This window comes from Mixia osmundae (assembly GCF_000708205.1).
Source record: "Mixia osmundae IAM 14324 unplaced genomic scaffold scaffold_8, whole genome shotgun sequence".
Classification (NCBI taxonomy): Eukaryota; Fungi; Basidiomycota; class Mixiomycetes; order Mixiales; family Mixiaceae; genus Mixia; species Mixia osmundae.
In genome coordinates, this window is record NW_014575556.1 from 95,821 (window position 1) to 119,073 (window position 23,253).

At 55.1% G+C, this 23,253-nt stretch overlaps 13 protein-coding genes across 13 annotated transcripts; 6 read left to right on the plus strand and 7 right to left on the minus strand.

The window, feature by feature from the left end:
• Positions 1 to 12: 12 nt before the first annotated feature.
• L969DRAFT_51772 (uncharacterized protein) lies at positions 13 to 2,049 on the minus strand (the record flags this gene model as incomplete). Its single annotated transcript, XM_014710985.1, has 2 exons — positions 13 to 1,272; positions 1,324 to 2,049. 2 exons carry the CDS (start codon positions 2,047 to 2,049, stop codon positions 13 to 15), a joined length of 1,986 nt encoding a protein of 661 aa, XP_014566471.1.
• Positions 2,050 to 2,520: 471 nt separating this feature from the next.
• L969DRAFT_51666 (uncharacterized protein) lies at positions 2,521 to 4,337 on the plus strand (the record flags this gene model as incomplete). Its single annotated transcript, XM_014710986.1, has 3 exons — positions 2,521 to 3,318; positions 3,371 to 3,566; positions 3,613 to 4,337. 3 exons carry the CDS (start codon positions 2,521 to 2,523, stop codon positions 4,335 to 4,337), a joined length of 1,719 nt encoding a protein of 572 aa, XP_014566472.1.
• A 601-nt stretch (positions 4,338 to 4,938) lies between these two features.
• Positions 4,939 to 7,709, minus strand: L969DRAFT_95728 (uncharacterized protein; the record flags this gene model as incomplete). The annotated part of the gene is made up of 11 exons (XM_014710987.1): positions 4,939 to 5,054; positions 5,102 to 5,247; positions 5,300 to 5,376; positions 5,426 to 5,937; positions 5,985 to 6,123; positions 6,487 to 6,506; positions 6,559 to 6,704; positions 6,753 to 6,829; positions 6,877 to 7,118; positions 7,173 to 7,436; positions 7,487 to 7,709. The coding sequence occupies 11 exons, from the start codon at positions 7,707 to 7,709 to the stop codon at positions 4,939 to 4,941; spliced, it is 1,962 nt and encodes a 653-aa protein (XP_014566473.1).
• Positions 7,710 to 8,212: 503 nt separating this feature from the next.
• Positions 8,213 to 9,450, plus strand: L969DRAFT_89116 (uncharacterized protein). The gene is made up of 2 exons (XM_014710988.1): positions 8,213 to 8,311; positions 8,362 to 9,450. The coding sequence occupies exons 1-2, from the start codon at positions 8,238 to 8,240 to the stop codon at positions 9,380 to 9,382; spliced, it is 1,095 nt and encodes a 364-aa protein (XP_014566474.1). The 5' UTR covers positions 8,213 to 8,237; the 3' UTR covers positions 9,383 to 9,450.
• Positions 9,451 to 9,571: 121 nt separating this feature from the next.
• L969DRAFT_95730 (uncharacterized protein) lies at positions 9,572 to 10,510 on the plus strand (the record flags this gene model as incomplete). Its single annotated transcript, XM_014710989.1, has 3 exons — positions 9,572 to 9,949; positions 9,999 to 10,203; positions 10,257 to 10,510. The coding sequence occupies 3 exons, from the start codon at positions 9,572 to 9,574 to the stop codon at positions 10,508 to 10,510; spliced, it is 837 nt and encodes a 278-aa protein (XP_014566475.1).
• L969DRAFT_627574 (uncharacterized protein) lies at positions 10,362 to 15,168 on the minus strand (the record flags this gene model as incomplete). Its single annotated transcript, XM_014710990.1, has 4 exons — positions 10,362 to 11,733; positions 11,781 to 14,491; positions 14,541 to 14,990; positions 15,045 to 15,168. 4 exons carry the CDS (start codon positions 15,166 to 15,168, stop codon positions 10,639 to 10,641), a joined length of 4,380 nt encoding a protein of 1,459 aa, XP_014566476.1. The 3' UTR covers positions 10,362 to 10,638.
• A 106-nt stretch (positions 15,169 to 15,274) lies between these two features.
• Positions 15,275 to 15,451, minus strand: L969DRAFT_51823 (uncharacterized protein; the record flags this gene model as incomplete). The annotated part of the gene is made up of 1 exon (XM_014710991.1): positions 15,275 to 15,451. The coding sequence occupies one exon, from the start codon at positions 15,449 to 15,451 to the stop codon at positions 15,275 to 15,277; it is 177 nt and encodes a 58-aa protein (XP_014566477.1).
• An 88-nt stretch (positions 15,452 to 15,539) lies between these two features.
• L969DRAFT_627606 (uncharacterized protein) lies at positions 15,540 to 18,098 on the plus strand (the record flags this gene model as incomplete). Its single annotated transcript, XM_014710992.1, has 11 exons — positions 15,540 to 15,826; positions 15,884 to 16,002; positions 16,055 to 16,231; positions 16,289 to 16,431; positions 16,480 to 16,757; positions 16,806 to 16,874; positions 16,923 to 17,154; positions 17,203 to 17,272; positions 17,320 to 17,379; positions 17,427 to 17,494; positions 17,545 to 18,098. The coding sequence occupies 11 exons, from the start codon at positions 15,540 to 15,542 to the stop codon at positions 17,710 to 17,712; spliced, it is 1,671 nt and encodes a 556-aa protein (XP_014566478.1). The 3' UTR covers positions 17,713 to 18,098.
• Positions 17,785 to 19,110, minus strand: L969DRAFT_95733 (uncharacterized protein; the record flags this gene model as incomplete). The annotated part of the gene is made up of 6 exons (XM_014710993.1): positions 17,785 to 17,900; positions 17,949 to 18,103; positions 18,152 to 18,246; positions 18,297 to 18,805; positions 18,858 to 18,971; positions 19,029 to 19,110. 6 exons carry the CDS (start codon positions 19,108 to 19,110, stop codon positions 17,785 to 17,787), a joined length of 1,071 nt encoding a protein of 356 aa, XP_014566479.1.
• On the minus strand, positions 19,029 to 20,244 carry L969DRAFT_554214 (uncharacterized protein). Its single transcript, XM_014710994.1, has 4 exons — positions 20,191 to 20,244; positions 20,106 to 20,135; positions 19,669 to 20,053; positions 19,029 to 19,621 (listed from the first exon to the last, which is right to left on the minus strand). The coding sequence occupies exons 1-4, from the start codon at positions 20,195 to 20,197 to the stop codon at positions 19,219 to 19,221; spliced, it is 825 nt and encodes a 274-aa protein (XP_014566480.1). The 5' UTR covers positions 20,198 to 20,244; the 3' UTR covers positions 19,029 to 19,218.
• Positions 20,245 to 20,268: 24 nt separating this feature from the next.
• L969DRAFT_89119 (uncharacterized protein) lies at positions 20,269 to 21,857 on the plus strand. The gene is made up of 6 exons (XM_014710995.1): positions 20,269 to 20,585; positions 20,651 to 20,911; positions 20,971 to 21,098; positions 21,153 to 21,233; positions 21,284 to 21,346; positions 21,402 to 21,857. Exons 1-6 carry the CDS (start codon positions 20,500 to 20,502, stop codon positions 21,458 to 21,460), a joined length of 678 nt encoding a protein of 225 aa, XP_014566481.1. The 5' UTR covers positions 20,269 to 20,499; the 3' UTR covers positions 21,461 to 21,857.
• On the plus strand, positions 21,501 to 21,722 carry L969DRAFT_95736 (uncharacterized protein; the record flags this gene model as incomplete). Its single annotated transcript, XM_014710996.1, has 2 exons — positions 21,501 to 21,600; positions 21,670 to 21,722. The coding sequence occupies 2 exons, from the start codon at positions 21,501 to 21,503 to the stop codon at positions 21,720 to 21,722; spliced, it is 153 nt and encodes a 50-aa protein (XP_014566482.1).
• On the minus strand, positions 21,670 to 23,226 carry L969DRAFT_89121 (uncharacterized protein). Its single transcript, XM_014710997.1, has 3 exons — positions 23,103 to 23,226; positions 21,914 to 23,046; positions 21,670 to 21,856 (listed from the first exon to the last, which is right to left on the minus strand). The coding sequence occupies exons 2-3, from the start codon at positions 23,043 to 23,045 to the stop codon at positions 21,738 to 21,740; spliced, it is 1,251 nt and encodes a 416-aa protein (XP_014566483.1). The 5' UTR covers position 23,046; positions 23,103 to 23,226; the 3' UTR covers positions 21,670 to 21,737.
• Between the last annotated feature and the right edge of the window lie 27 nt (positions 23,227 to 23,253).

Genomic DNA, 23,253 nt, shown 5'->3' on the forward strand with positions numbered 1-23,253 from the left:
GTACATACTTTGCTACCGACCAGCGGGAGCATCGTCTGCCAAAGAGGGTCTGCGCGCAGTATTTCGTAATAGATCGGTAGAGAAAGCGCGCTTGTGCGCCGCCTTCCTCTCGTCTTCAGTCTGTCTGGCTGCACCGAACGCGCCGGGCATCTTCACCTCTAGTGGCGAATCGAGCAAAGCGTCCGCACGGGCAGACTGGGGGCTGGGTGCATTCAGACTAGCACGAGTGAGAACTGCCATCTTGAGCGGCGGGATCGGACTGGCGTGCTTGAGCGACATCGGACTGACGCGTTCCGACTTGAGGGCTTCGATGTTGCTATCATCCAGCAGATCGAACGATGTCTGCCGCTCCTGAGCAATTCTCACAGGTTCGGACCATCGCGAGTCGGGCGTAGATAGATGCGAGTCCGAGCTCGAGCTGGAAGAGATCTGAGTGGGTTCGGTTGGCGTACTGTTCATCTGATCAGGCGGAGAGAAGGGATCTTCCTCTTCCAACGACGAAGCGGGCTTGCCGGCGAGTACTCTTTCCCACTCGACGAGCTGTAGCACCAAGCCGATATTGGGCCCCACCCACTCTGACTTTGCCTTGACGAAGACATATGCGTCGTGCATACCGTGACAGTGCGTCAGGAGACCGCCTTCGTCGTTCGATCTCGCCGCTTGACGCATCACATAGCCCAGTATAAGTGTTGAAGATCGACTCACGCCGCACTGACAGTGACAGAGTATCTTCTTGCCCTCCGCTCGAGCAGAATCGATCAGATCGCACAACGCTGGAAACTCTCGCACGAGTTGATCTTGATCATGACCCCAGCGTAGGTGCAGATACCTGAGGGCGTGCCGGCCAGATGCAGGATCGGCCGGGCAGTCGATCACTGTGGGTAGTTCGTATTCCATCGATTTGGACTTGCCTTTTTCGTCGAGTGACTCGCTACTGCCCTTTTTCGTAGCTTGGAAGTTCGGCGTAGATATGGTCGATCTCACAATCTGTGGCCGACTGGGGGTCGAGCCAGTAGCAGCAGGAGGCGTCTTGCTAGCCTGCAGAGGTGTACTTCGCGGCGAATCCTTATGTGAGCTGACCATGCTGAGTCGGTTGAGCGTGGCAGACAGTGGTGAGATCTCGTCCTCTTCCGGGATTGTCTCGTTGCTCGTATTCGTCCTCGCGGCGTAGGGTAGAAAGACTTCGGCAGCGACATTGATGATGAGCCCAATTTCGAGGTCTCTTAGCACCCGCACATCTCGCGCGTTCTCTTCCGAGCCAAGATACACGCCCTACCGTCCGCTGTCAGCTGTACATATCACCGCTGAAGTCTAGGATCGCACGGGTAGGATCTGCCTCGGACCAAATTGGTAGGGATAATCCTCATCTCCCGAGTCTCCCTCTGGCCGCTTGACGAGCCTCACAATATGACCCTGGGGCGCTCCTGCGGTCGTCCCGCCGAGATGTAGACTGCCCGAAGCCGCTCCTGTTGCAGCACTAGGCTCTGGCAGCGGAGGCTTTGGGGAATCTGTGGCTGCGGTCCAGTAGGATTGCGCAGTGTCTAGCTGGGAGGACGAGGTGCTCGTCGCCGCAGATGGAAGCGTTGGGGTACTGCTGATGTCTTCACACCTGATCGTACTGCGTAGAGACAGTCGAGGGTTCGTCTGTAAGCGGGGCAGCGACTTGCGCTTTCTCATTGCAAATTGACCACGTAGATTGAGCGTATCTGCGCTCGGGTGCGCTGTAGCATCATCCTGCTGTCCCGCTACTCTGAGCGTGGTGGTCGAGCTAAAGTCTGGCGTGGAGGGACACGATCGAGGTTGTAGTATCTGTACGGGCGCGGCGAGTCTATTGCGATCTTGTGTAGCTTGCATCATCATCTTCGAAGGACCCGTGTGAACTTCTGGCAAGGGTGAGCTGGGTGCGGTCCTGCCGTGAGGGAGCCTTGCGCTAGGCAAAGGCGAGCTCGTCGTCGTTGTAGGCTGAGACGGGACGGAGAGACTGAGCATCTTCTTGTTGCGTTGCTTTGACGATGGCGTGCTGCCTCCGATAGACATCTCTGCGCTCATCGTCGTCGTGCCGAGGCTGCTCGGACACGGCTTTTGCAGTCTCAGCCGTCCAGGACACGGTGCGCCTATGTTTCGAGGTATCGTGAGGCGGTGTCGATGCCGAGTATGATAGATAGTCGTGCTGTGCTCGATGTTCAGCTCGCTCCTGACGACATGCTCGGCCTCTCAGCCACGCTGTCTGGGCTTTGAAGCGAGTCCGCTCGTCACGTCGTCCGTCCTGCCTGTCGTCGTCGCGTCAGATCGACCCTTTTGCTCTGTCGATCGTCGTCAGCCTGCACAGCCAGCGAGGACTTGTCCCCTTCCGAGCACCACACTCCCTTGATCGCTCAGACATTGCGCTACAACAGAGGTCCAAGCGCTCCGATTCGGCAGCATCGGCGTCACCGGGTCTGTGCGCCTTTCGAGAGCATGGCGCGCCCGAATCGACGGTTGTCCTCTGCTATATGTCTGCCCTCTCCCACCTTGCCCGCAATGATGCAAGCGCAAGAACAGATGCCTTCTCGGGCTACCGTCGGCATGCCTTTGCGAGCCCATCTCCTGCCCGAAGGAATCGAAACTCTCAATCTTGCATTGTGGCTGCTTGGCCAACCTTTTGCATCTTTCCCAAAAGATGACACACTCTTTCTCGATCCCGTCACACAGGCTAGTGTCAGCTTCAGCGAAGTGGACGAACGCTCGCAGCACTTGGCAAATCAGCTAGGCTTTGTACCTCGAGATCATACTTCAGATCTGACGAACACGCGCGGCGTCGTACTTCTGCATTATCCCAACTCGATAGAGCTTGTCCTGCTCGTCCTTGCCGTGCTACGGGCAGACTACACGGTCACCTTTGCTGCCCCGTATGCCACCGCTGAGGACATTGCCTGGATTGTGCAGCAAAGCCAGCCCTGTGCCATATTTACCCATCTTGATGCGCCTCAAGATCAACTTGCGCTCTTTGGCCACCTGGACCAGACCACCCGCCTTTTCGGCAAGAATCAGTATTCTGCCATGTATAATGGTCCTTATGGACGCAAAGTCTACATCAAGCCGAGGCAAGACAAGATCGCGTTTATTCTCTGGACTTCAGGCACAACTGGCAAACCCAAAGGCTTGCTCTATTCGCATCGTGCAGCCATCCATGCTACGCTCGATCTCGTGCATGGCAATGATCACTTCTTGTCACACGAAACTTGGATTGCATTCGTTCCGCTGCAACACTCTTTCGGACTAAGTAATGTGCTCTGGGCAAGTCTCGCCCTCGGAGCCAAAGTAATTCTCATGACAAAAGTACGCTCGCCTCCTGTGGAAGGTCCTCTGGCCCAGCTTACGCAGTATGTAGTACAACCCTAATACTCTGCTCCAACTTGTACAGCAGTACCGAGCGACTGCGTTACACATGGCTCCACCCGTCGTGGCAATGCTCGCTAATTCCCCACTTGTAGATCAATACGACTTATCATCTGTGCGCATGGCCATCTCTGCTGGCGCTCCCTGCCCTTCCGAGCTGGTCCATGCCGTGCATCGTAGACTGAAAAGTAAGTCCTACGTCTGTCGCAGTGTCAAGGCTGATCAGCGCGGCAGTACCTGTTCTCATGGGCTACGGCATGTCAGAAACAACAGGCTTGACTTCCCAGACACTTGCGCCTTGGTCAAAGTTCAGACGGACAATCGGCACAGTTGGCTCACCTCTGCCTGGCGTACGAGTCAAGATCGTAGATTCGAATGGTCAGACACTGCTCGCCAATCAGGAAGGCGAAATACTTGTAAAGACAGCATCGCTCATCTCTGGCCAGATTGGCGCACCAGGTCGACCGATCTGGTTCGAAAGCAATCAGTGGTATGCTACTGGCGATCTTGGAAGACTACAATCTGGTCGATTGACCATCACTGGCCGTTTGAAAGAGATGATCAAGGTGAAAGGTCATCAAGTCTCTCCAAGCGAGCTCGAAGGAAAGATCTCACATCATCCTCTGATAGCCGATGCCGCTGTCATCGGATCTTACAACCGCGAAGAAGCGAGCGAGTATCCTCGCGCCTTCATCGTTCCGAAAGATCTCACACTACTCGAGAATCCTGATCAGGCAGAACGAGCGGTGCATGACATAGCTCTGTTCATCGAGAAGCAGTGTCCTCAGAAACAATGGCTTCGCGGCGGCGTTGTGCTGACGACTTCGATTCTGCGATCTCCGGCTGGCAAAATACTTCGTCGGATGCTCGATGATCATGCAAAGCAGAATGTCTCATTTGAATACGCGCTATACCAGCATGGCGTGCGAACACCTTCAGTTGTACCGGCAAAGCTGTAGACTAGCACATACAGTGTTGCTGGGCAGAGCTGCTTGCAAGTCGACTACGCAGAGATTGCATTAATATGCTCCAAGAACGCTTCGCTGAATCCTAGGATTTCATTCGCAGCAATCGTCAGCTAGGCGCAAGTCAGCAAACATCAGAGTGATGAGAGATGAGCCGCACGTCTGTTCGGACATCGCTTGAAGCAGAATCCACTGCGGACTGGTCAGCTCAGCCAAAGCTGCCTGTTTGGCTACGTACGTCTCGGCTTTGGGAGCGGCCTCGACCAGCCCCAAGCATAGCAGGACAGCGAAGAGGGCGAACTTTATGTTGCGATTCATCTCAAGTCGTTGTGCTGATCTTTGTCTTCCTTGTCCGACAAGTGTCTTGAGGTTCAAACCGCAACGATGCTTCCATCACGGGGCTGAAACGCCTGTGGGCTGACGCTGTACTTCAGATGTGCAACTTGCTGCTAAGCCGAGGAATGAGGGGAAAGACCGGATAACGCATCGTTGGCAAAGGGCTGCAGAGACAAAGTTGACGGGGACGTTGTAGCGAATCAGTGCGAAAGACCGCATGCCAGGGATGTGGTTATGCATGCTAGATATGCACGTCATTCTATTGCGTCTCGCCGCCCTTTTCGCGCTCCACGAGTGTCTTGACGTTCTTGCAAGCATATGAACCGCTACCGGTGTATGCCTTCTTGCACGCGGGCGTACGCTCAGCCAATTTATCTGCCGTCGGATGGTCAGCCCATCTCCGCACTGTCGGTGCGATTCACTTGGAGGACACGCAATCGACATGACATCGCTGCGTAGATACATGAAGCTGTCTTGCTTCATACCAAAAGCGAGCCGAGTTGTCAACAAGGCGCTGCAACATGTTCTGTCTGGGCTCATCCATGATGATTGTTTGAAGCCGGGTTCTCTGCTGGGCTGGTCAGCGATGTGATCGTGGGGGACGACAAGGATGAAAGGACCGAAACTGTAATTCGGCAATGACGTGATCGCCCATTACTTCGATGGGTGTTATAGGTATGTGGATATTCGATCCGAACTGAGCTAGAGTCAGCTAGATCAAGCCAAAAGGTATGTGACAGGCGTACATATGCTCCCTCGACGTAGATCTGGCCGCTGGCTTTGTACACTTTGGAAATAATGGCGATGGTGACTGCAGAGGAATAGAGGGTAGTGTAGCGTGAGCCCGCCTGAGCATACCCTTGCCGCCAGACATCACAGTCCGCATTACTAGAGGCGACGAGGTCATAGAGCATGATTGAAGGCTCCTCTGCCGGTTCTTGCTTGATCTCGCTGCTCACGGGTGTACAAGAGACGCTGAAGCTTTGTCTTGGGCATCTCGTCGGTACGGCTGCTGATGCGCCACCACACGAGATGGATGTTTGCACACGTACGTTGCGCATGATATCGTTCGTCTCTCGAACGACGCCAATGTCAACAGTGATCCATGACTTGGGCGTGCAGCAGATTCTGTCCCTTTCAACCCAGCCTGTTTGGGCTAGGCCGGAGCCCGTGAGGCTGAACTTGAGGACTGCAGTCGATGGCCAGTTGGCTTCATCGTAGCGAGTGCCAAAGCTGATCACATCGCCCGTGTTGACCACTAGCAAGCCACTGAGCGGTCATGTTGCTTGTGGGACGCTGACTCACGGCTAAGTGTTCGAAAGATGGGGTCTGCACCGTTGTCGGTCAGGAACAGGATCTCCAAGGCACCAGGCCCGAGGACGGTCGGACCAGCTGTCGCCAAGTCAGATTGTCCAGTCAGTTGTTCAAAGTCGGCGGCTCCGCACTATTGTAGCACTCCGCGGTAACACTGGCAGTGAGTCGATGGAAGGCAGTCGTCACTTCGCTGAGGCAATGTCGAGCACCGAGGAGCAGTATTGCGAAGCCGATGCAAGACAGGGACATTGACATGACGATGGAAAATTCGATGGAGACGGTCAGTCTAGCGACGGGCGCATAAAGGACACGTGCGCTCAGATCTCTGTTACGTCAATGCAGGCGGATATCGTTTCAGGAAGTAAACGCGAGCTCCTTTGCAATGTCAGCTTGACACAGATGGCGCACTGCCAAGGGTGAGGCTTGTAATCGTCTTCAAGACATGTTTACACTCGAATTCGCCGTTGCCTGCATAGCGCGCCGAACAACTTACGTAAGGCTTCTGGAGCTCACCTGTATGGCCTGTGAGTAGAAAGATCGAGGCTCTCAGAGCTTTGACGCATACTCGGTGGACAAGCAACAGTAAGATTGGGCTCGTCGACGATCGTAAATCGCCTTTCGGTGATGCCGAACCCGATGTATCCTATGAGCAGGGCGATACAGCACTGCTGATTGTCTGCTGACCACACTGGCTCAAATCGACCTCGTTGCCTGCAAGCAGATCGGCTCGTGAGACAGAGCAGACCAGATCGCACTCACCGAAACTGTACATAGGTCACGAGGAGATCCGGTTCGACAGAATCAAATTTGAGGACCGCAAGGCCTTCGCTATTGAACTGATGCATTGTCAGGTGACCAGCACAGCTATCAGCTTGAGGCTCACGAAAGCGAATTGGGACCAGAGATCGTCTCTGTACTGTTTCGAGAGAATGACGACGGTGATGATCGGCGAGGCTAGCGTCGTCTCTGATGTTATTGCCCATGGCGAGCCTTTCTGATGGATATTGCAAAAGCCGCTTGCGCTTGCTTTGATGTCGTATTGGATCATCTTTGGCGGTTGCTCGGGGACAATCTCCACTTGACCGACGCCCGCCTTGCAGTCAACGGTGAAATGCTCAGGAGGACCTGTGGCCAGTCTTGCTCAGCTCACATCGGGGAGACGAGGCCATCACGACCGACAGCGATGTGGCTGTGGCGAGAAGCTACCACCGCAGTCCATGTAGGATTTCGCTAGTGACCGGATGATCTGCCCCCTCGTGTCGGGCATGATGCCAATAATGACAGTGACCCGTGAGTTGACAATACAGCATGTCTGATCAGCAACGCGCCAATTTGGCTGAGAAGCACCGCTGGTGACGACGTTGAAATGGATGGCGGCAAAAGCTGGCTTGATGGCTTCGTCGTATTCTACCGAACTCACGACTAAGTCGTTACTGTTGACATCTGCCGGCGGATGCATGAGGGCGACCTCAACGTGGTGTGTGGGAACAAACAGTTGGCTGCTCTGTAGACTATGCCACTTCCACCGTTGGTGAGAATGGTCACATCGACTTGGCCTGGTCCGATCAACGTTGCTCCTGTTCTGAAACACAAGGTCGTCGCTGTCGCCCGCAATCGATAGAAGACGGACGTGATGGTCGATTCCACATCATTCTGATGGACAGCATTGGCCACAATGCTGATGGACAGGACCGTTAAGATAGGTGACAGAAGCATTGTGCCTCAGCACGTGGCGAGGCTCACGCGCAGTCACCAGAGCTACCAGAGACGCGCGCAGGTTTGGCGCTTCCCCTGACTGTCACTGAGGTCCTTCGCGGAGACAAAAGCGCTGATCGATTGATGGCTGCATCGTGATGCATTTCTTTGCGCAACAGCGAGGCAAAATGTCAAGATTGCAGGCAATTGCAGGGTTCTAAGAGCAAGACGCTGAAACTGAAGTCTCGCAAGCAGCCGGGACACCTTGGGTGATTCGCACAGGCCGATTATCATCGGACGAGTACTTGACATGAACGAACAAAGGTATAGCGCTCCGTCAAGGCAACTCGCGGTCGTGAGCACCGGCAGGGTATGACATCATGCACCGTCGCGTGCTGCAACAGTAAGCAGTCAGAGAGTGGGGTATATAAGCCAGCTAGCTCCTGCTCTCATTCACTTGCTCCACTCAAGACAAGATCTGCAAAGATGGCAGCCAAGCTGTTTGCTCCTGCGCCCGAGCCTAAGACGCCGCTCGGCCGGTATCGCATCATGGCAAGCACGGCGGGTGTGCGTGTCAGCCCATTGCAGTTGGGCGCCATGTCCATTGGCGAGGCATGGTCAGAGTGATTTGACCATCCGGCTGATCTCGGTCACAGGCTGACCAGACCTGCAGAGCAATGGGATCCATGAACAAGGAACAATCCTTCAAATTGCTCGACGCCTTCGTGGACGCCGGCGGCAACATGATTGACACGGCCAACAACTACCAGAATGGCGAGAGTGAGCTCTGGATAGGCGAGTGGATGAAGGAGCGCAAGAACCGTGACCTGATGGTGATTGCGACGAAATTCACGACTGGCTATGTCAACTTTGAAGTCTCTGACCCGCAGAGAGTCAACTTCACCGGCAACTCGAGGCGCAGTCTGCATATGAGCGTCAGAGACTCGCTCAAGAAGCTCCAGACAGACTGGATCGATGTGCTCTACATTCACTGGTGGGACTTCACAACGAGTATCGAGGAGCTCATGGACGCGCTCCACATCCTCGTCCAACAAGGCAAGGTACTTTATCTGGGCATCAGCGACAGCCCTGCCTGGATTGTCTCTGCTGCCAATACCTATGCACGTCATCACGGCAAAACACCGTTTTCGATCTACCAGGGCCAGTGGCATGTCGGTCTTCGTGACCTCGAGCGAGACATCATCCCTTGCTGTCGTCACTTTGGCATGGCCATCGCTCCCTGGGGCGTCCTCGGATCTGGACACTATCAATCCAAGAAGGCACTCGACGAACGCAAAAAGGCTGGCGAGACTCTGCGATCGTTCAGAGGGGCCGACCAGAGTGAGCAAGAGATCAAGATGAGCGAAGCGCTCGCCGAGGTAGCCGAAGAGCACGGTATCGAGTCAGTCACTGCTATCGCGCTCGCCTACGTCTTCTCAAAGTATCCCAATGTTTATCCTATCGTGGGCGGGCGAAAGGTCGAGCATCTTCATGACAACATCAAAGCTCTGTCGATCCAGCTAACGGATGCCCAAGTCAAGCGACTCGAGGAAGTGAAGCCGTTCGATATCGGCTTCCCGACCACGATGATCGGATCCGATCCAGCTCTCGATGGCAGTCATGGCTCTTTCCTCATCGCCAATTCTGCCAAGATTGATTATGTGCGAACGCCCAAGCCGATCGGACACGAGTGAGCAGGCATATCAGCAATGCAATCACACTGTTGTCACACACTCCCCATCATCTGCACGTCCTTCTCATGCGGCCTGACCCTCGAGTGCCTCGACCTTGAATCTGAGACTCGCTTCCACGTCAGCGCACATCAGTCGCGTCTCAAACTGATGAGCATCAGTTTGCGCAGAGACAGGCACACCGCTCCAAAGATGTCGTCCTCATCAGCTGCAATGTGGCTCTTGAGTCAAGGCAGCAAGGCATCAACAGAGATCACAGCTCGCTCTATGCGCGCGCGGAGTCTACAGACATCTGCAAGCCGTCTGGCGCCCGAAGACGAAGCACCTCGCAAAAAGCGCATCGGCTTGATCTCCCGTCTGCGGACCTCCGTCACCAGCCGACTGGGCTTCACTGGACAGTCCATCACGTCAGAGCTAGAGCAGGAGCAACTGCGCGAGAGAGTTGCGGCAGGCAAGGCCAATCCTTTCGAGCAATTGCTAGCCCTGCCGCCAAAAGAGCTAGAGGCGCTCACTGCCGATCGACTGACTGCGCCATCACTCATCCGGAACAAGCCTGTAGAGGTGCCAAAGGTATGCATGTCGCACGTCGACAGAAAGCAAAAGCTGAACGAGCGAGCAGCAAACTATGTCAACGCCCTGGTTCAGGCACTCGCATCGAAAGCTCAACGATCTCGCTCGATTGATCGCAGGCAGACATGTCGATGATGCGATACATCAGATGGAGTTCAGTCAGAAGCTAGCGAGCAAACGGATCAAGCCAGTCTTGCTCGAGGCCAAGCGACGTGCTCTCGCCAAGAACATCCCAGCAGAGACGCTGGTCGTCTGTAAGCTCGCACCTCGCCCTCAAGAGTTTCACTGATTCCGTGGATACATACAGCTCAGAGCTGGGTAGACAAAGGCTCAAAGACAAAGGTCATTGACATCCGTGGTCGTGGCAAGCACGGTGTCATCGAGCATGCCGACACAAGACTCAAGCTCATCTTACAAGAAGGCAAGAAAACCGATCAGAAACGGCTCGACAAGGTATCATTGCTACTGAAGAAGAGGCTGCGGACCGGTCCCGGCAGGGTGCAAACCAACAGGCCCATCATCAACGGTGGCGCCTTTGCAGCAAACGCTTACAATTGGTGATTCTGGGGGATGCATGCTAGCTTGCATGTTGTACACACATTGCGATGCGACCTCTTCTATCTGCCTACAACGAGTGGTGCTCAGCGTCCCAAAAGGACGCAAATTCTTGTTGCCCCTTGCTTTCCTCATCATCGGCGCGCAGTCTTGCCGCCGCGCTGGCGTCTCTGCTTGCTGCTCGTCGTCTTCGAAGCTTGTTGCTGCCCGGAAATGTACTTGACGAGGTCGTCAATGGCGAGATGACCTCGGCTGCCATAGGTCTCACCTGTCGGTGCTTCGGCTTGCACAGATTCTATCGGCATGCCGTTTCGTGCCTGAGCCAGGAGCTGAGCAGTGCGTTCTGGGGAGATGTGTAAGCGGCGAGCAATGGAAGCTGCTTGACCTTGCTCTGCCTTTGCTTGATTGGCAGCATTGGCAAGGATGACCGCAAGTAAGTTGTTGGCTTCTAGTGTCTTCTCTTCCTTCTCGCCCAGCCGTGCGGCAAAGATGCGAGCGCTTTCCTTGGCGGGCTCAATAGCAGCTTTCATGTTGCCGGACAGTGCATAGACTTGCGCCACAGCGTAGCTCGCAGTGCCAGTGGCGATAGACTCTGGTCCTCTTGCCTGAACAGTCGAAGCGTGAGCTGCCTTATAGTACGGTATACTTGCTTCGTGACCGAGCCAGCCTTGAATGAAAGCGGCAGCATGAGTAAGCTGACGAGGCACTTCGGTGCAGCCGGGGCCATATTGAGCTTGGTAGAGTCCAATAGCATGCTTCGTCAGCCGCAACGCTGTCTGAGTATTGCCGAGAGCATTCTCATGGAGAGCTAGCTGGCCGTAAAGCGGCGCTACCAGCGAATGATCCACACCTAGCGTGCGCTCGGCGGCCAGGATAGCTTGTCGCTCCATTCTCGCTGCAGCATCGAGGTAGATTTCCGAATCACGCTTGATGGCCTCATACGTAGCCTCGTCGGGGACGCCAGCGTATGCCCGCATTCGCGCTGCCTCATCTGGTTTTGAAAGCTGAGCAGATTGTTCGAAGAGGCTGACCCTGCGTAACAGCGGTTGCGCAATGTTGCTGTACACGACTGACATCTGATGGTACTTTGTCGCGATTTCGGGATGAATATTGCCAAACAGCTGCTCGTAGTAGTGCACTGCATCGTTCATCATTGGCTCGCCGCGCTCATTGTCTCCCTTGAGTAGCTGAAACTGTGCTTGCTCGACGAGGTATGTTCCGTACCCGCTCTGCAAGTGCCGTTAGCCAAAGTCGACGATAAGACCGCACAGCGTACCTGATGCTGTACAGACTTGACAACTGGAACGAAGCCAAGTATATCATCCGGCATGATACTAGCCGTTCGAAGCGGACCGTGGGAAACGCCGTTTGTGGCCTTCGCTTTCGGCTTCTTCGTCTTAGTTGCTTCGTCCTCTGACGAGTGATAAGCGCCGTTGCTCGTTGGCACCGTATCGAATGCGTAGGGCTGAGCTTTGAGTTGGATGCCCAGGCGATAGCAGAGCTCGCGAAGAAGCTGGGGTCGCGCCAATTCTTGATCAAAATAGCTAGGTTCGAGCCTGAATCTGAAGCGGCGGGCCACGTCGCGTAGAATGGCGGTCTGTATTGTCTCCTTCGTTTGGCTGGATGTTGTCGATGTCGAAGCCGCACCGAGCAAACAGCTGAGATTGTGCGCTGCTACCTCTGCGACCTGGTGTGGCTGTGCTGCGCTCATCTCTGCGCGAAGGATGTGCTTGGCGGCTCGTACGACCATCTCTCGCTTCAGACTGACTTGCACTTTTGCCAACTGATCTGCGGCCTCGAGCTGCAGGGAGGGACTGCATGGGATCTTGTGAGTGCCGGCCTGAGCCAGACGAACGATGTGACCAAGATAGCGCATGTTGATGCCTCGAGCATGCAGAGAGCTTGTGAGTGCGGCGCCGTCTACAGGCATTGAGCCATTCGCCACGATCTCTGTTAAGTAGTCGACCAGCGCTACCTCGCGGAGATACTTCGATGCTTGACGAACATGCCTGACAGCGGGATCTGATTCTTGGTATACTGCTCCGGCACGATCGTCTTGACGCTTGACAAACGCATCGACGTTGAATAAGATCGCCTCACGTTCGGCTTGTGTAGGCGCAGATGTCACTGACTCCTCGACAGTTGGCGTGGGTGGTTGTGACAACGCAAGCTCGGTCGGTTCGTCCTGCACAGCGGTCGATTGCGAAGTCTTTGGCTCCTCGTCCGGCTTCGGCTTTTGCGCCGTCTTCTTTGCAACTTGCTCGGTGAGCCATTGACGCAAGCTGCTGTCACGGTAGGCGTCCAGTAGCTCTCGTCGTAATAGCAAGTAAGTGTGAGGATACGCGCAATCCTCTGTTTCGCCGGGGATACGCTGAATATCGTCCTCCAAGAAGTGTACATCGACAGGGGAAGTGCGCGCAAGGTCCATCAGGAAGGGACGACCATCCAAGCCGACGGCGCCGTGTACGTCCATACTTGTATAGAGCTCGCACTGTCTACCTTCTTTGTCCTGAACAATATGTGGCGCGAGCTGTAGAGCTTCGCCGACTTTACTCGCGAGCTTGTGGAATTTGGGATCACACGCGAGTTCGTCGTCCGCTTTCTCCGTGTCCGAGCTGCCATAAAGAATACGGAAGTGTCCCCAAGCAAAGTCGTCTTCCTCCTTGGCAGAATTTTGGCCGTCTTTCTTGCTTGCTTCAATTTCCTCAATAGTCTTATTGGCAATACCTGGCGGCAGGGTCTGGCAAACCCATCGCTGACCTTGCAGATCGACAAGCGCAGTGCCTATCAGGTTGAGCTGGGGAATGTCAGCCTGGTGCAATACTTTGAGCGCTTCGAGATCCTTGTTGGCTGCCACTCGACTGGCTTCGTCGCCCCCGAGGTGGGGCATAATATCGAGCGCATCGAGCGCGCGCAAGAAGAGAACATTGTTATACAAGTATGTTCGTGCTGCCACACCCTCTGAAGGATTGATAGCGGGTATCTCACCCTTCATGATGAGGGAGATCGTTCTGGTCGCGGATACCTCGAATTCGTAGTGTAGTCGGGCAAGGTTACGCTCACGCAGAACGCGCTGGGCGAGCGTCTTGACAGGCAATTCCCGAACGGAAACAAAGTCGTCGTTCCAGTCGCGCGCAGGCGGCAGCTGCTCCGCTGCGATGCCGCCAGTAACGATGTAAGCCAGCTGATTGCGCAAAGGATCTGCTGTGTGCGAGGGTTCGCTGACTAGCCATGGCGAAGCAGGTGTGCAGAGACTAATGGGAAGGTATGCGAACATGTCCGGATTGAGTGGCTTGAGCGGCTCAACGATTTTGACCATTGCCAGTGAGAATGCACGAGAGATCGATCTGCAGAGCTCATAGAGAGTCGCGAAAGGCGCGTCTGACGACTTCGGTGTCGGATCGAAGCGGGTCGAATCTGATCGATCAATGTAGAAGCCTTTGTTGGTCGCTTGTACGTGTACATTCTCGCCTTCGAGCGTGATGAGGGTCACGTAAAGCAGATGACCACGCTGCGCTAGGTGTAATGGCGGGGGATTCCAGGCGCTGACGGCAAGCTGACGAAGCGCAGCTGGCGTCTGAGGCACAGCTCGAGCAGCCTGATCCCGCGCAGACAGTATTGCACGCCAAGGCTCGTCTTTCAAGGGCTCGAAATTCTCGAAAACGTGATCTGTTGGAGCAGGCTGCTCTTCGCTTAGCTCAGGCTGCCTTGCTTTGGTCTTCTTTTGCTCGGACTTCTTCTTGTCTGCAGATTCGTCATGTGCGTCACAATGCGCTTCGTGATGGTCATGATGCATGCACTCTGGCTCTTCTGGCGCCTGTCCCCTGACCGACGTGAACAAGCTCATGCCGGGCTCAAGGGTGAGGGTCGAAGGGTCGTATTTGGGCGCTCTGTAGACGTTCTTGCCCGTCAAAGCCATTGCACGATGATTGATCACGTCCCAGAACTGCATAAGATGTTGACGCGCTGCCGCCTCGGTGAAGTCCACTAGAAAGCCCATCAGCTATCGCTTCTCAGTTGGCTGCGATAGACCAACCTGGCACAACCTTGAGAACCCGCTGCTTGGTTTCTGTGGTTCCTGGAAAGATGACAGGCAATTCTGCCAATTCTGGGAATGGCGTGCTGTCACTCTCCGGTATGATCCTCTTTGGCTGCTCATCTTCTGGCGTCTCCTCAAAATCGACTTTGACGAAACCGAAGGAGCCGAGCCAGAATCCTTCGGCGGAATCGCTGACGAGCGATCGGATATCTCTGATATTTTCCGTGCCCGCAACTGTCGTCCAGAGACGAACGTAGTTTTCTAGGTCGTGCTCATCGTCTGGGTCAACTTTGGGATCTGGCGAGCGCGGTGGAATCCCCCAATCTTCTGTTGCGGCAGTTGCAGCTTTTTGAGATCGCTTGCTTGGGGTGCTTGACAGGGACGCGCGAGCGACGGGGGCAGGCAGCAGCTTGCGAGGTAAGAGCAACGTCAGCTCATATTGATCGGCTGCATTACACCTGAGTATGAGCTCCAGAGTCAGCAAGGGAAATCAAGCCGAACCATAGACCTCGTCCGAGCTAGCTTGTTGCTCTGCCGCACTCGAATCAGCTACAGCAGGCGCGACCGCGTCTCGAATATCGCCATTGACGAGCGTTGGTGAGCCCGTTTCCTCCGAGTCTGTCATTGCATACAAGGACGGAGCCGATGCCGTGCTCGATCGTCAGACGGAGCCTGTGTCCGTTGTCGACGCGGACGTGTAAAATTCGGCCGGCCCCCAAGCCTTAGATCAGTCAAGGTACTGCGGGATTGAGCGCATTAGCATTGTGCACGGCCAATCGAATATCGGGCAAGCGTACATGACAGGCGAGCTCGTAAGACTCGGTCAGGCGCAAATCGAACTTTCTGTGGCTCGTGCCGAATCGCTCCGAGCCCGTCAAATGTAGCGATGATGACGTGTCCGATGACATCGTTATGCTCCTGCCGAATTTCGAAAGTCCGATCGAAGTCGAATTAGAAGGCAGCCTGTCTGCAATTGTCAGTCACGGTCAGGCCAGGATGTCGTCAGAGAAGGCTGCTCAGCAGACAGAAGACACGACGGCAGTGCCCGAGAAGACGCCGGCCAAGACAGACAACCCCTCGCCGCGGGATCCCGCCTCGAGCACAGACACACTCGCAGATCCCACACTGCAACGTCGTCCGAGCATCCTTCAGCGCAAGAAGACAAAGCGTACGGATGGCAAGCGCGAGCTCACCGAGGCAGAGGGCTACGAGGTCACGGGCTATTGTTTCTCGACGCCCAAGAAGTGGATCATCCTTTCCGTCATCTTTGCCGTTCAGATCTCGTCAGTCGACTCGCTGCACAGGGCACACACAATGTGAGAGCTGAGTTGAGCAAACAGACTCAACTTCAATGCCAGCATCATCGGTAACGCCATCATGCCGATCAGCGAGAAGTACGGCATCACCGAACAGAAAGCCCGCCTCACTCAGGGCCTTCTGCTCATCTTCTACGGTCTAGGCATGCTTCTTTCGAGTCTGGACGAGATCCGTGTCCTGACCTGGAGCTGCAGGCTGCGAACTGTGGGCGGCTCCATCGGAGGAATATGGTCGATGGCCAATCCTCCAACTGAGCATGTTGCTCGTCAATGTCTGGCAGATCTTGGCTGCCAGACCACCCACATTCGGTGCCCTCGTCGTGGCGAGAGTACTAGGTGGCATCAGCTCAGCCGGCGGCAGTGTCACGCTAGGTGCGTCGCCTTTGTTCTTTGCACGACGAAAAAGCCTGACCCGCGAGACATGAACAGCTGTCGTGGCGGATCTCTACGAGACCGAAGACCACCAGTATGCTCTTTTGTTCATCGTCTTTTCATCTGTCGGCGGCTCTGTGCTTGGTCCGATCTTCGGTAGTATCGTGCAGGCCAAGCTCTCGCTCCAGTGGATCTTCTGGGTGAGCCTAGCGCAGTGCACTTAGCACATCCAGCTCATGCGCAAACAGGTTCAACTCATCGTCGGCGGAGTCACGCAAGCACTTCACTTCTTCCTCGTACCAGAGACGCGCAGCACTATCTTGCTAGACCGAGAAGCCAAACGACGACGCAAGTCGGGCGAAGACGACAACATCTGGGGTCCCAACGAACTTCGAGAGCAGCGTCTCACGTTCAATGAGTTTGCCGTCACGTTCTCTCGCCCGTTCATCATGTTCGTCTGCGAGCCGATTGTGCTCTGCTTGTCACTCCTTTCAGGCTTCAGTGACGCACTGATCTTCTCATTCTTGTGCGTAGCCCTCGTCTGGTACAAGAAAATTCACCGAACATTGCGCAGGGAGTCTTACTCGCTCGTCTTTGGCGCTTACAACTTCAGCACTATCGCATTAGGCATGGCATTTACACCGTATGCCGCTCTTTTTTCGAAAGCGTATGCACCTGACATGGCGGGCAGTATTCTAATCGGCTATTTCCTCTGCTACTTCATCTTTATTCCCGAGATCATGCGCCAGAAAAAGGCAATCAAGAAGAATCCCGATATCCAGCCCGAGTCGAAGCTCTATCTCTTGCTATGGCTCGCGCCTCTCGAAGCGATCGGCCTCCTCGGCTTTGCCTGGACATCCACCGGCCCACCCATTCCATGGATTGCGCCGCTCTTATTCTCTGCTCTCATCGGTATCGCCAATGTAAGTTACAGCCAGCACTTGCGTCCTGTGCTAATGTACCTGAGGCAGTTTGCAATCTATTTCGCAACGATAGACTACCTCTTCGTCGCATACAGAGAGTACGCAGCCAGTGCCACAGGTCGGTCGCTTCGTCTCTCGTAACGACAAGGCTCATCGCTAGTATAGGTGGCAACGGCCTGGCGAGAGATGGCCTCGCAGGTATCGCTACGTTCTACTCTGTTCCACGTGCGTCTCCAATCACTCGGAGGGGTCTCGGACTGACGTTTCAGCAGTCTATTCCAATCTTGGTCAATCAAATCCACTGGCATGGGCTTCGACGCTTCTGGGCATCCTCGCAGCAGTAAGTCCTCTCTCGCTGACCCTCTCGTCTGGTGCTGACAGGGTGAGCAGCTCGTCACAATTCCAATCTTTGTGTTCTACTGGAAAGGCGACATCCTCCGCGAGCGATCCAAGTTTGCGCAGAGTCTTGCTTCCGACCGTAAGCTGGCGGGCTCGGGTCTACCCGCCAACGAGAAGCAGAAAGACAAAGCAGAGATCAAAGAGAAAGATCAGGCTTGATTCGTCGCACCACTTCAGAGTTCACATCTTTATGTACATCCGTAATCATGCATTGTTGACTTTCGAATCTGTCTATATCTCGTCCGAGCCCTCTGCGAGTTCAACTCGCTTGGTGACATCTGTGCACGCATACTCGCCGTGTTGGAGGTATTTGACCCCACACTCCGGTCCTCCTCGCGCTAGCGGACCTATAGGAAAGATGAGCGTCAGGCAGGCTTTGTAAGCAAATCACTCACTCGGCGGACAAACGACAAACATGTCTAGGCGTGTGTACTGGGCCGTTGCCTCGAAATAAGGTCGGTATGCACCCAATATGAGCTTGGATGCCAAGATGGGATGACAGCAGTACAAGGCGTCGCGACTTGGCCACGTTTGGTCTTTCATCGCACCACTGCTGTGCAATCAGAGAAGCTTGACTGCTTGAGTCTGGCCAGCGCACTGGAAAGTAGCTTCGATGATCAATCGGGTATCCTCTAGCGTCGGTCCAGATATCGTGCCGCTCACGCGTACGACAGCGGCGACGGAGTCTCCGAGCTGATAGAGCCTAGTCAAGCAATGAAGCGTGCAGCGATGTTTCTGCTCACGATGAGTACGGCTGTATAGAGCTCGCCATCCTCGTTCTGCTTGATGATCGTTGTCGCAGTGATTTGCCTTGGCGCAATAGCGCTCTGCCATTTTGGCGGGTCTCTACCTGACAAGGTATAGATGGGACAGAGACCGAATGCTTGAAAATTGATAGGATAGTGCAGTACATGGGGGAGCTCGACTGGATCGACAGGCGCGAGAGCAATCTTGATCGACGCGCCCGCAAAGCCATGACGTGTCTCCTGCAGCGGGCAGTCTTGCCTCGCTTTACGACCTCCACAGATGACCGTCATGCTGAGCTGAGCACCATCCGTCAAGGCTTCTCGCCTGACGCCGAGCTGTACGTTTCCCCGAGCTTCGAGCCGACAGCAGCGGCGCGCTTCTTCATCCTCCCACAAGTCCTGGCTTGTACCGCTGCCGGTGACGATGAAGATCATAGTGATCAGCTTCGGTCGACCGAGGGGCTCTCTGACGACTTGGGTCGACATGATCCCCTCGACATTGATCTCTTCACCAAACAGTTCAGCAACAGATCGCAAAGGTCAAGCTGGGTAAAGTACTGTTCATGGGGCGGACTGTCAGGCTTTCGCCATTGTCAGTGAGGACAAGGAGCTCGAATGAGGCATAAGGGAAGACGGTCTCGCCGAGAGCGGGACAGTCGCCAGAAGCAATGACTGCGGTTGTCGATCTCTGTGAGCTCTAGATGGATGTATCGCTATGAACAGGCATACTCTCTAGACGATAGAAGACCGAGGTCATCTGAGCGAAGATCATAGAAGAAGCAATGATCGAGGACAGCACCCAGAGCAACATCGTGTTGGCTCTAGCGGCCGATAAGCAGCTCCGAGGTGCGATAAGCGTCGAGCTGCGACGCGTCGGACGTCTGACGGTGTGATTGGCGACCATGCAAGACCGGGGAGCCTAGCGTCTGTCGAGAGAGAATTGCTCTCCCGCAGGAGCAGCATTTTGCTCGTCACGGATCCGTTGCCGAGCTGCCTGTCTGGGCATGCTCCTCTTTCGCTCTTGACCGATCTTCTTCCATCCTAGTCTGATTGCAATGCAGAGGAGACCCCTGAGAAGTCCGAGAGGTGGAATGAGCCAAGAGAGGCCGTAGTTGAGGATTGATCCTCGAGCGCTTTTGAGCTTGACGACGAGCGCATTGACTTGATATTCTAGATCTGACAAGGTGCCGCTGTTGTCAATGACGTCATCTGCATAGACCAGCTTAGAAGAGAGGGGTCGCTGAGAGGCAATGCGTGATCGAGCAGACTCTGGCGAGAAATCGTTGCGCTGTTGGAGGCGCTTGACTTGGAGTTGATCAGAGCTGCTCGACGATCAACGCACGTGATTCGCGAGAGTGAGGGAACTGACCAGTAAACGACGCAGACACGACCGCACAGTCGCCACAGTCCTGCTTCGACGAGCAGGGGCGCGTCAACGACGCATATGCCTTCACCTCTGAGCCAGCACCGTGCGATCTCCCAAGCCATCAATCGTCTGACGGCGGGGTGCGTGATGCTATTGAGCACTTTACGCTGTCTCTCGTCGCTGAAGACAATCTCGCCAAGCTTGGCTCGATCCAAAGGCGGACCTCTGACATCATTTGAGGAAGAGAGCAGGATATCGGGGCCGAAATGAGCGACGATAGCGCGGTAGGCTAAAGTCCCCGGCTCGACAGCTTGGCGAGCGAGGATGTCGAGATCGATGACGGGGAGACGATGCTCTTCCGAAAGGAGCTTGGAGACTGTGCTCTTGCCTGCAGAACAGGGTCTAGCGCGTGAGGAGCTGTATGTAAACGTCGGACGAACCTGAAGCGATGCCGCCGGTGAGGCCGACGACTGGATGCAGCCATGATGATGAGCTCTGTCGGCTACTGAGAAGGAGTGCGCATACTGAGCATGATGTGCGAGCAGCGAGGCGACGGTGAGGCGGCAGCTGCAGGTGGAGTGACGCGCGTAGATCAAAGAAAGGAACCTTTGCCGCCTTGCCGCTACCGTGCTTCTGTTGGCCGGGCGATCAGCCGACACGACCCCGATGCACCTGACAGCGTAGGCACACCCTGTCTGAACCATTGTGCTCGATCACGAGCAGATTTGCTGTCCGTCGGCGAGCTACAATTGGCTTTACATCTCACAGAGGCTCTCCTTGGCAGCATCGTCGGACGCTTGACTGCATCACCCTCATCCGCACACGCTTGCCAAGATGAAGCTGACAGTCTATCTTGTCTCCTTCATCGTGCTCATCTCCACGGTGACCTTGACGATCATCGGTGCTGCCATGCCCAACTGGTCAGTCCTCTCCTCACTGTCTGTGCTCTCAGGCAGGACTGAGCGATGATCACGAACCACGACAGGATAAAGTACACGACGCCTGCCAGCTCGCCGTTCCCGTACAGGACGACTTATGGCCTCTTTGCAAAGTGCGATTCCACGCCCCTCACCGACGGCTGGCGCTGCCGGTCATTTCCCAATAGATCCAAAGACTGCTCACCCTCGTCTTCACTCTCGCTCGCGTCTGACGATCCCGAGCGAGCTCTTCAAAGCGAGGATCAAGTGAGGATACGGAAACGTCGATCCGAGGGCTTTGGGTTCTGCGAACTCTGGCTCACTGCGGGGTGCGTCTCTTCCGAGATACATCAAACGCGTAAAAGCTGATGAATCATCGTGCTTGCAGCTACGTGACCAGTCTGTCCATCGTTTTCGGTCTCGGTGCCATCCTCAGTATCATTCTGGTCATGTTCGGCGGACGTAAACGCCGTCAAGAGGGTTGGAAAGTCTGCTCCGTCATGATATCCCTGCATGGTCACTTTCTTCCCTCAACTCACCTCTCGTGTCACGCTGAAGTATCAGTCGCAGCGGCTTTCCAAATCCTCGCAACGGCCATCATTGCGCAGCTCTACAATGGCGATGACCGCTTTTGGTATGGCACCAAGCTGGGTGAGTCTGCATCCACTCAAATGCAAGCTCGGCGCTCAAGGTCGAGGCAGGCTCCTCTTTCGTACTCACGACCATCAGCTGGAGCTTGGATATCGTTCTCGTCGTTGCGATCTGTGCGTGATGCTCAGTACCGCGTTTGCTGAAACTGATTCGAGATGGAGCTGTCAGTGGCCGGTGGATATATCGCCTCTTCCGAAGAGGACGGCTACCAGGCGATTCCCAACTGAAGCACCATCGCATGATCATACCCTTTTTACGACCTCTAGCATGCAAGACCGCACACCTCGCGACTGTAAGAATCCTGCTAATCCTGTACTCCTACCTCGCGCGACAGTTTTGTACCACGCAAATCTTAGCATCAAGTCAAGTCGCTAGGAAAGCAATATCGGAACAGTTGATGAGTGCAATGATTGTACAAAACAGTCACCGGTCTGAGGAGGTATTGAGTGCGCAATAGGTCTTGAGAGTCGAAAGAGCGAAACGGGCTAGCGAGCGCATTGGCTTTTATGTGGACACTGCAAAACCGACGGCGTCCTTCTCCAGGCTGTAGACGGTGAAGAAGCGACGGAGGAAGACGTCGCCGACGATCCAGATGGGTCCGATCGACTCAGGGAAATCAAGACCTGTCCATGTCTACATGTCAGTAGATGCTCACGCGCTATCACAGCAGGGAGACTGACCAGTAAAGGCAGAGATGCAAGTGCCCTGTGCCTGGAGGATGTAGTCTGCGCCGGTGATGGTGTAGGGCTCGCCAGCAAAATACATGGTGAGATCAGGCAGCGAGGGGATCGCGGCACAGTCGACAGTGTATTGGCCGTTCCAGCTCTTCTTTGCGCCAATCTCCTTGTTCAGCAGCTCGGCGAGGTCAGAGGGCAGGGCGATGAGAGAAGTGCCGGTATCGATGGCAGCGCCAGTGCTTTCCAGTTCAAGCTCGTCCTTGCCAAACTTGATCTTCGAGAGCTCGACCTCCCAATAGCCCTTTCTGCGGACGGGCGCCCATTGGATCTTGCCCTTGTAGTGAGCCGGGTCAGTGCCGCCCATGACGAACTCGCCGCCCGGTGCGCCCTCGCCATCGGCAGTATCGCCGAGCCAGAAGGAGAACTCTGCCTTGTCGACGAGTCCGTCGGCGATCATGTTGTAGAAGGGTGGCGTGACGTGCTGGACAGCGATACGGTCGTAAGCAAGGCCGAGGATACCGTCAAACTTGCCGAACGCGAAAGCAAGTCCGGGTTCCTTTGTGCTCTCGGCAAAGTCTTGCTTCTTGATGGTAATGTCGCCGATGGTCATGACATCGTTCGAGATGACACCTTCGAGCGATCCAGAGCCGTACTGGATCTTGAATTCCGTGCCGTTCTCCTTGTAGGTCGATGAGGCGGATGCGTCATACTTCTTGTGCAGGAAGCAAGCGATGGAGCTGCATCGGGTCGAGGGAACCCACAAGTTGCTCGATCCGGTGTCGAGGACGACCTTGAACTCTTGAGGTGGCGTGCCGAGGGTGATGTCAGCAAAGTACTGAGCGTTCAGGAAGTTGGATAGTGGAACGCCGTGCTCGACCTTGTCGCCGTCTGCCTTGATCATCTGGATCGTGAAGTCGCCCTCATCCTCTGGCACGACGTGGCCGTCAAAGTCGGACGAGCCAGCGCCGATGGGATAGCCATAAGGACGGTTGGTGCGTAGACCGGATCGAGCACCGCCTAGCCGGTTAGAGAGGTACTTCTGCTTCAGTCCGGCAGTCTGAGCGGCGATGTACGATAGGCCAGAGGCGTGTTCGTGTAGATCGTGTTGGACAGAGGGGAGCTTGTGTACCTTCATCCTACGCAGAGACCCATCAGCAGCTCGAACCGAGATGATGAGCCAACAAGGGCTGACCTATGCAATTTGGCATCGGCGGATGTCGTGAGCGATAAGCCCAACAAGGCCGTCAAGCCTGTCGATAGTGTCGTCTTCATGCTGTCTAGACCTGCTCGTGCGACTGTCAGAGGTCACTGGCGACCTCTTATCTCACCCCTGACGCTGACGA

Bases quoted from the DNA above. Each gene is read 5' to 3' on its own strand.
- L969DRAFT_89116 (XM_014710988.1), top strand. From the start codon at position 8,238: ATGGCAAGCACGGCGGGTGTGCGTGTCAGCCCATTGCAGTTGGGCGCC. The intron at 8,312-8,361 runs GTGATTTGACCA...CCAGACCTGCAG, and splicing joins ATTGGCGAGGCATGGTCAGA to AGCAATGGGATCCATGAACA.
- L969DRAFT_554214 (XM_014710994.1), bottom strand. The intron at 20,054-20,105 runs GTTCGTCCGACG...CCTGTTCTGCAG, and splicing joins CACCGGCGGCATCGCTTCAG to GCAAGAGCACAGTCTCCAAG. The intron at 19,622-19,668 runs GTCAGTTCCCTC...ATCGTCGAGCAG, and splicing joins CGTGTCTGCGTCGTTTACTG to CTCTGATCAACTCCAAGTCA.
- L969DRAFT_89119 (XM_014710995.1), top strand. From the start codon at position 20,500: ATGAAGCTGACAGTCTATCTTGTCTCCTTCATCGTGCTCATCTCCACG. The intron at 20,586-20,650 runs GTCAGTCCTCTC...GAACCACGACAG, and splicing joins GGTGCTGCCATGCCCAACTG to GATAAAGTACACGACGCCTG. The intron at 21,234-21,283 runs GTGAGTCTGCAT...AGGTCGAGGCAG, and splicing joins TTGGTATGGCACCAAGCTGG to GCTCCTCTTTCGTACTCACG.
- L969DRAFT_89121 (XM_014710997.1), bottom strand. From the start codon at position 23,045: ATGAAGGTACACAAGCTCCCCTCTGTCCAACACGATCTACACGAACAC. The intron at 21,857-21,913 runs GTCAGTCTCCCT...AGACATGGACAG, and splicing joins TTGCATCTCTGCCTTTACTG to GTCTTGATTTCCCTGAGTCG.